Source organism: Bison bison, unplaced genomic scaffold, assembly GCF_000754665.1.
Source record: "Bison bison bison isolate TAMUID 2011002044 unplaced genomic scaffold, Bison_UMD1.0 scf7180017864105, whole genome shotgun sequence".
Taxonomy (NCBI): domain Eukaryota; kingdom Metazoa; phylum Chordata; class Mammalia; order Artiodactyla; family Bovidae; genus Bison; species Bison bison.
The window spans coordinates 967662-976890 of NW_011494677.1; the positions used below are offsets into that span (position 1 = coordinate 967662).

Below are 9229 nucleotides of genomic sequence, written 5' to 3' on the forward strand. Positions count from 1 at the left end.
GCCTCAGTGTGTGGAGGCCATGTGCTGCGACTCCCTAAGGTGACTCTGCCTCCCCTCTACCCTACTTTTTACCTGTGACCTCTGGGTCACCTCCCAGGTACACCTGTACGCACAGGACTGTATGCACCTGTGGCCACCGCAGTGGCCACCAAGGCCCGCGTTCCTTTTATGCTCCAGTCTGGCTGGAGGCTGACCTCTCTGCTGTCCCAGGAGACAGTGTCCCCTGTGGCTGTGCTGAACGAGACAGGGACCTCCGCAGACCCACTGACAGTGAGTTTCTTTGCTTTGCAGCGGCCAGCCTGGCGCTGGCCCTGAATGGCATCTTCACCAACACGATCAAACTGATAGTGGGGAGGTGAGTGCCCGAGCAGCCGCCTGCCGTCTCAGCCCTCTCCGGTCAGGAGAGCGGGTCACGCAGCCCCAGCCCTATCTTCCGGAGCCTCTTCTCTCTTAACGCTTCCTCCCTTCCCTCTGCCTTGGTGCCCGGCTGACTCTCGGGCTCTTTTCTGCCTAGAACAGCACATTTCCCAGTGCCAGAGTCAGTGTCCTCCAGAGCACCCTGAGGAAGCTGCAGCATGACTGGCTCTTTCCCCTAACAATTATGCGCTGCAGCCGCTTTTTTTTTTTTTTTCTGATTTAAATACTAACCTTGGAAAAATAAGGCTTTTCTCTTAGTGGTGACTATCCAGTCCAGTTTCACTATTTTGCCTGGGATGCTATTTGACTGACAGTTAATAGGTTAATCGATGTCTAATACAACCGAAGAACAATTTCTGGAGTTGTAAACGATTCACGTTCAGACCTGGCCGTATTTCTTCCAGGCCACGCCCAGACTTCTTCTACCGCTGCTTCCCGGATGGGCAAGCCCATGGAGACTTGATGTGCACAGGAGACAAGGCCGTGGTGAATGAGGGCCGTAAGAGCTTCCCCAGTGGCCATTCTTCCTGTATGAATACCATGTGAACTCTACATCCCTGTTCTGTTTTTTTTAATCATTGAATTTAACCCAGGGGAACTAACTTGTGAGGATGGGAACGTCTCACGCAGTCTTGTTCTTGTATCTAGAAGTCAGAGAGCCCCCGTTCTTTAATAACAAGCTTGAACCTCAAGTATTAAACATTTAAGGACAGAGGACGTAGTTTCCCTTCATGAAATTTGAACATTTTATTATTACTGTATTATCCTGCCTAAATCCTGCAATCTCGTGCTAGTCGTAAAAATACTAACCAGCCTTTATGGAAGAGTTCGGAGAAGGCAGTGGCACCCCACTCCAGTACTCCTGCCTGGAAAATCCCATGGACAGAGGAGCCTGGTGGGCTGCAGTCCATGGGGTCGCTAAGAGTCGGACCCGACTGAGTGACTTCACTTTCACTTTTCACTTTCATGCATTGGAGAAAGAAATGGCAACCCACTCCAGTGTTCTTGCCTGGAGAACCCCAGGGACGGGTGGGCTGCCGTCCCTGGGGTCGCACAGAGTTGGACACGACTGAAGCGACTTAGCAGCATGGAAGAGTTACTGTATAGTCAGGTGCTTCCAAAAGCATTTTAGATTCATGTCTCATTTGACAGCAATATTAGCCCAATGAGATGGCTTCTGTTATTTTTATGATTCCCATTTATATACGAGGAAATGGAGGCACTGGGAAGTGAAGTCCCATCACTAGGAGTCCAAAAACTCTCTTCCGGGTAAATGTCACTCACTTTGGGAGATAATCCTTCATTTTCCCTTGTTTTCTCCTCCCTCGTAACTGACAGTCTCGATCAGTGATCTACACCAGAAGCTACAAAAAGGGCTAAGAACATGTTCATAACCCTGTCTTCTTCTTTTCCTTTAAAAGACGTTTTTCCCTCTTCTAGTTGCATTTGCCAGTCTGGCCTTCGCATCCTTCTACCTGGCGGGGAAGTTACACTGCTTCACACCAAGAGGCCGAGGGAAATCTTGGAGATTCTGTTCCTTTCTGTCACCCCTACTCTTTGCAGCTGTGATTGCACTGTCCCGCACCTGTGACTACAAGCATCACTGGCAGGGTAAGCATCACAGGCCTCCAGGCCATGGACCCTCCATGGTTCTCCCGTCATTTGTCCCCCGCACGTGGCATGGGACACACCCCCGGGTGTCTGCTGAGTGAACAGACAAGTGTGCAGAGGATGGTCTGGATCTGAACTGAGAGTGTGGTTTATTGCTACATGGAAAATGAGAAAGCACACTGTTATCTTTTAAACAGATTACCAAAGAGGGACATCCTAATTTTCCCATTACTTTGAAGCATCGTAAGTTCAGGAAAAAATCAAGAAATTTTTTACAACCAACCTCAAAGTTCAGTTTACTTACTACCTTAAAAATCAACTTCACTGTCAAGGTTTTTGTTCAGTAATGGAAGTAAAATGTAAGAAAACATAAAATTGTAATTAAACCAAAGAAATTTAAGTTGAATGATATAGTAAATCATCCAAATTACAGAGTATCTGCAGAGAAAGCCCAAAATTCAAAAAAAAACAAAAAAAAAAACAAAAAAAGCTGACAGTATCAGCTAGAGGCCCTTAAGAGCTGTTCTGAAGAATAAACTAAATTTTTACAGAGAGGCAACTCCTAGAGAGTTTATTCCTTCCTCTAGAACCCTTTGAATGGTGATGAGGAGTTTTTTATAGTATTCAATGAATCTGTTATTCTTCCAAACTAAAAAACTCAATGCAGTGAACTCAGAATATGCCTTGTTATACTTACCTAACTAAAGATGTGTTTTGATTTGGTGTTTAAGGGAACGGCTTGATAATGACAATACTGCAGCTATATGATAAAACTAAGAAAATCCCCCAAAACCATAACCCTGGAATGTAGGGGTTTTGCAGAGTAGCCTTGGAGGGTCAAGCTCCCTCCACCAGCAAGCATGACTTGTGAGTGAGGGAAAGCCATCTCCTCTGTCTTCGTCCAGACGTCCTGGCTGGATCCGCCATTGGCCTGACGTTCGCGTACAGCTGCTACAGGCAGTACTACCCTCCGCTGACAGACGCCGAGTGCCACAGGCCGCTGCCCCTCAGCCCTGCTCTTCCTGCCCCGCAGAAGCAGCCCCGCGACCCGCAGCCTTTCTGTGTTTAGACCCTGGAGCCGCCTCCCTGGAGAACAGGCCCATCGGACCTCCTCTCTCCCCACGCCCAGGACAAGAATGTCTGACCTTCACCTCCTGAGGACAGGTGAGGACAGACGCCCACAGGCTGATGCAGTTTTGCCCCGGCGCACGGTGCACAGGGATTTATCAAGAGGGGTCGAAGTCCTTTTTCACTACTGTTTGCCATGCATAGTTCCCCAACAGCTTACGAGTCTGGTCCACCAGATTGGTATCCCAAGATCCAGTGTTTTCACATGTAACTTCAGTACGGCTCTTAGAAGGATTATGTCACAAAGAAGCATTTACCTTAGCATCACTTTATCCTAGACACTAGCATTGATTACCAAAACTTAATTTCCACTTTCCATAGCTCAGAATCTTAAAATCCAGGGCATGAGCAATTAAATTATTTTACTTCTGTTTACTTTCTCTGGTGGGACAATTCCACCCCTGAAATGGGAGAATGTCCAATTCTGGCTAATTTACCACTGTTATGCTTATCCAAGTCCAGCTAAATAGTGCTGTCCCTTCTGAATTCTGTGAACATAAGTGATTTGATAATTTGCTGAATTACTGAGTAAACACAGTAAACAAGAAAATGGTCAGGAGCGTCGATTCAGTACCGACAGCAGATCCCGGTTCCTGCCGCACCTGTGCTGAGCCGAGCTCAGGAGCCGCTCTACCTCCAGTCATGGCTGTAGACCTGTGCGAACACACCCACCCTGCCATGTGGCTGAGGCAGGAGGGCGCTCAGAGACTTATCTGGAGGACAGATCAGCGTCTCCTGTCCTGTCCCCAGTGGGCCATGAGGAACAGTTATGGGACGTGGTCGGAACTGATGCACGGAACCTGAAACCACCCTTCTCTTTATGCTGACCGTACTTTAATATGACCTTGTTTTGTGTATTTCTTTCTATAACATTTTCAGTGCACCTTTTCCTTATGTAAATGCAATATGCAAATAAAATGGTGAATGTGGGCTTTGCACTTAAAGTTCCATTTGAGAACTGAAACATTTCAAAGTTAAACACTGGATTCCCCTTCTAACATAAGTGACTCAACTGTCTCCAGCAGTGGCTGATGTTAATAATACCAAAGAGCTCTCAATATTTACCTTATAATCACCGTACTTTAAAGTCAAGGGGAAAAGAACCCGAATGTCCGTTCTTTGTCCAGTACTTTTTTTAAACTTGTTTTAGTAACACAAAAGGGAGGAGAAAATGGTTATTGTACTGATTCTCTTTGGTCTTTGATGGATGAGCCAGGTAGAAGTAGGCAACTGGTCAAATTGGTTTTATTTCATTATTTACTAAAGTTTTAAATATAATCACATAAAAAACAAACATTTCAAAAAGTGCAAAATATTAGAAAGCTAATCAGTGCTATTAATCTTTCCATGCAAACAATCTCTCTTGCTGAGAATAAGCAATACCAATTCTGCAGCTGGAAATATGTATAAAATGATACTCTACCAGAGTTTAAAAATAGGCTTGGTCGAGAGATTGCACATGATACAACTGAAGTAGTGCAAAAAATATACAACTGAATAAGGAATTTAAGTCAAGCTTAGTACCCTGTGTAAGTGCATCCATGATACCAACACGGGGATACACAGGATATAAAGCTCTTTTCCAGTCACCTGCCCTTCACCACCAGGAAGGAAACACTTCTTAGTATAAACAGTGGTTTATCTAACAATCCGGGGTGATGCTGTTCATCTTTGGTTACAGGGACTCACTCTTGCTTGTCCTCTGGCTTACTCTTACAATTTACTTACTCTGTTAATAGGAAGAATAAATTTAAATTTGAAGACAACAACTTGATGAAAGCTTCCCCTTTACATTGAATGCTACCTCATTCTCAGTAACCCTTATTTCGGTCTCGGAGTTTATGTAGTAAATAAAGCATCTCATAGAGCTGAAACGTCTTAGTGGCTTGGTCAGCATTAGTCTGTAAGCAGATGGACACAGAGGCCAGGCTCTCACCAGTACCCCAACCTTATGCTGTCACAGCGATGGCGTGTGTGAATGGTAAACGCCGGGGGTCTACATTCACCCATCTCTCTTGCACCTCTGACACTGACTGCGGCAGCTGTTCCTAGCCCCAGAGCCAGGTTTCTCTTTCGGAATGAGAAACATCTCCCCCTGGGCAGACCCACCCCTCCCCCAGCGCTGCCTGTGCCGGGGCCTGTCCAGTTGTTCCCTGCACTGCGGGGACTCAGAGGCAACAGTGTCTGTTTAAAGAGAACAGTCTTCAACACTCCCTTCACACAAGCAGATGTGGCAGATGGCTTTCACAAGTTGTTCCACCATGAACACACCACTAAAAGGTTTTATTCATCACTTCATAAGCAGTCAAAGCTGTGTAACTGCAGGTTTGTCAGCATTTATAACTTTACCCTAAACTTAAGAACTAACAAATAACTAGGTTGGACTTCATCTAGAGTCTCCCAGTTTGAAGTATGATATGATATAAAAAGGCAAGTCTAGGATATGTAATATCTTTATAAAGATGTACCTGATGGAAACTAAACTGTCCACTTTAGACTCTTAGAGCAGCTCAAACAGCTGTAAAAACAATGAACATCCTCTGTGAGTCCTAGCAATAAATCTTGTCAGTCAACTATAGAAAGTAAACAGTATTTATAATTTTAGTCTTTCTTCATACAGTACGTGTAGAAAACAAAAGTTGGCTGGAGGGAATCTGACTGCCCACCAGTCTCCCTCCTCCACTTAGATCTAGCCTTCCAACGCAGAGAACACCCATGACCATAAGCAGACCCAGAATGGCTTCTGAGTCTCAGGAGCCCACTACCAGATTAGAATATTCTCTAAAGATAAACAATAACCTAGAAAAATTTACACCCAACCCAAAACAAACTCAAGGCAGGCTTTATACCATCTCAAGTAATAAGCAATAGAGTGTGGTATGTAAATACCATCAGAGAATTAAAGATACAGACTACCCGCAGCCATGAAGAAAGAATGGCGAATGTTTCTGTGAAGCCAGTGGTAAAAAGTAACAGGGTCTTCCCTTTGCTTTTCCACTTGCTTCCAGAGAGGAAGATTATCTTCCAGAGACCCCAGTGGTGAGTAAGTGGCAGGCAACATGCAGGGAACGACATAGCTGAGAGGAAAACGCGGGAACAAAGAGGCAGGTTTTCTGGGGAAGGATCCCTCAGTGTCCATCTAGGGGAGAAAGTGGAAGAGAGGTCATCACACTGAAGGTAACCAGAGAGAATGCCAGAGTCTGACACACAAGCTTTCTAACTATTAATACATATATACAAGGCTGAGTAATGTAAATCCCAGGTTGGGCTGTCTATACTTAAAGCTGAAACTGTTGTAACTGCAAGGAGCTCAAACCAGTCCATCCTTAAGAACACCAGCCCTGAATATTCACTGGAAAGGCTGATGCTGAAGCTCCAATACTTCGATGCTGGGAAAGACCAAAAGCAAGAGGAGGAGAAGGCGGCAGGGGATGAGTTGGTTAGATGGCATCACTGACTCAATGGACATAGATTTGACCAAACTCCAGGAGACAGCAGAGGACAGAGGAGGCTGTTGTGCTGCAGAACATGGAGTCGCAAAGAGTTGGACACAACTTAGCGACTGAACAACAATAACAATGTAAATCCCAGAATGGACTGTATGTACTTAAAGCTGTAAATGTTGTCATGGTAACTTTTAGACGGTCAGAACCATGAAGATTCTGAGTTTAGATCCTAAAAATGACAAGTGTTATTGGACCAAGTTGCTAGCAAAACACACACTAACCTTTCTCTAAATGGCCTCCAGTGCTTTTTTCCCATGAATTTTAACCAGAGTCCCTCTAAAAATTAGTAATAACCTAGATCTTGGTGACAAGCAACAAAAAGTACATTTCCAAGCAGCTTTTGAGGCTCCACATGTTATATAGGAATAATGCTACATACATGACATTTAAAAACTTACATTAAGCAGCCTTAGGTGGTTCATTTTTACTGTAAAGGCTGATCAAGGAAGATACCCTGGGTTTGGTAGATTTCTTTGAGGACCAGCAGTACTGTATCTTCAGACTCCCTGGAGAAAGAAAAGATGATGTTGTAAAAGGAGACTACCATTTGTACTAGGTGTTTTACATACACAACCACCTCACAGTTCATTTTTTTTACTGTTTTAAAAAACATCTGGCTCAGAAGTGGTATATCTGACAGTGGCTTGGAAGGTAACCTAACAAAGAAGTTGTTTGTTAGGTTACCTTCTAACAAGTCTACGTTGCGTTCTGTAATATAAAAAAGCCAGTAGTAAATGACCAAGCCCTCCCTCCACAGAACCCCTTCTTGGGACAACATGGAAGAGTCATCCAATTCATCACCTTAATTTTTTAAATTTTGAGTCACCTTTTTAAAAGAAAAGCCAATACAATCATGTGGATAAAGATCAAAGATACAAAAGGATGTAATAATGAAATCTCCTTCCCACTATTTCTAAACCACGAGTTCCCAACTTCTGACAACTGATGTTATCAACTTATGTGTCTTCCAGATATTATTCAGTGTGTGTACAAGCCATTACTTATATCTGGTTCATAAAGAAATATGACTATAAAAATAATATCCATGGATTGTCTTACAGGTATATGGCTCAAACACTTTTCTAGGTCTGGGGTTTGACATTTTTTGAGCCATGGACCTATTTGAGAATCTAATGAAACCTATGCATTTCTCCCCAGAAAAGACATCATACACATATACTATACACCCAAAATCGTAAGTAGAATTTCACTAGATTTGTAGACTTTTTCTGTCCCCTACAAGCTCTGCACGTGGACTGCAGGTTAAGAAATTCCTCCTATCCCAATGAGAGGAGATTAGCTAAACCAGATATTAAAATGGTGTGATCCTGGTGCATAAATAATGAGTGAATAGAAAAGAACAGAAAATTCAGAAGTAAGACTTAAAAACCCACAGAAATTTAATACAATGAAGTTAGAACCTCAAATCTATTAACAGCGTTTTCCAGATGGAGAGCCATTTGGAAAATGATTTGAATCAATTCACATCTTCTTACAAGGATAAATTTGAAGAGAATCAAAGATTTACATGTAAAAATGAAACCCTAAAATATCAGAATAAACTGTGGTAAGGAATTCTCAGGAGAACAAGGAAAATCTAAGCATGACACAAATTCCAGAAGCCAAAAAAGAAAAATCTGACTACATAAAAATCAAAGTTTATACTTAGCAAAAAAACCAATGTACACAATGTTAAAGACAAACTGGGGAAAAGTTATTTACAACTCATATCACAGATTTTATCAATTAAAAAAACAACAATTCAATATGAAAGAGAATAAAGAGTATAGATAACTCCCCAAAAGAAAATTAAAATGGTCCTTGAGTATATGTCAAGATGATCAACCTTGTAACAGAGAGGGGAATAATTACAGCATGCATGATACATACAATAAAAGTCACAAAACATATCTGAGAGAAACTAAAGACCACAATACACTGAGAGATACGACGTTTGTGGGTCAGAAAACTCAGCGTTATTAAGGTATCAGTTCTCCCCACACCCCCAAACTGATCCACAGATAAAATGCAATCACAATCAAAATCCCTAAAAAGCTTTTTGGTTGAAATTAACAAGTTCATTTAAAACTACATGTGGAAATACAGAGGACCTACAATACCTAAGGTAACTACTAATAGGCACAACAAAGATGAAGGGCTCACAGTACCTCATTTCAAGCCTTACTATGAAGCTACAGTAATCAAGACAGGGTTTTATTGATGTAAAGACTGACAAACAGATCAACAGAACAAAACAGAGCCAAGGCAATTCAACAGTTTCTCCATCTGAATAAACTTTTCAACAAATGTTGCCAGAATAACAGGAAAGCCACAGGCAAAACAATGAACCTCAATCCTTTCCTCACACCATATTTAAAAATTAACCAAAATGGATCACAGACCTAAATGTAAAAGCTAAAATGACACAACTTCTAAAACTAAAGAGAAATAAGATTTGATGTTGGATTTGAGCTTCCCTGATAGCTCAGTTGGTAAAGAATCCGCCTGCAATGCAGGAGACCCTGGTTTGATTCCTGGGTTGGGAAGATCCCTTTGAGAAGGGATAG

General features: G+C 42.6%; 2 protein-coding genes across 4 annotated transcripts in view; one reads left to right on the forward strand and one right to left on the reverse strand.

The window, feature by feature from the left end:
- Positions 1–4100, forward strand: part of PPAPDC1B (phosphatidic acid phosphatase type 2 domain containing 1B) — a 4985-nt gene extending 885 nt beyond the window's left edge. For 2 of the 3 annotated variants that reach the window (XM_010838772.1, XM_010838774.1), the window contains exons 4-7: positions 292–355; positions 822–946; positions 1858–2028; positions 2934–4100. In XM_010838772.1, coding sequence (XP_010837074.1) covers positions 292–355; positions 822–946; positions 1858–2028; positions 2934–3097 — 524 coding nt within the window. In that variant the 3' untranslated portion in view covers positions 3098–4100. The remainder of the gene's footprint in view (positions 1–291; positions 356–821; positions 947–1857; positions 2029–2933) is intronic. The other variant, XM_010838773.1, reaches the window with a different exon arrangement.
- Positions 4101–4379: 279 nt separating this feature from the next.
- DDHD2 (DDHD domain containing 2) overlaps positions 4380–9229 on the reverse strand; it is a 27545-nt gene continuing 22695 nt past the window's right edge. The window contains exons 16-17 of the mRNA XM_010838775.1: positions 7061–7168; positions 4380–6295 (exon numbers count right to left, since the gene is read on the reverse strand). Of these exons, the coding sequence (XP_010837077.1) occupies positions 7087–7168 (82 nt within the window). The 3' untranslated portion in view covers positions 4380–6295; positions 7061–7086. The remainder of the gene's footprint in view (positions 6296–7060; positions 7169–9229) is intronic.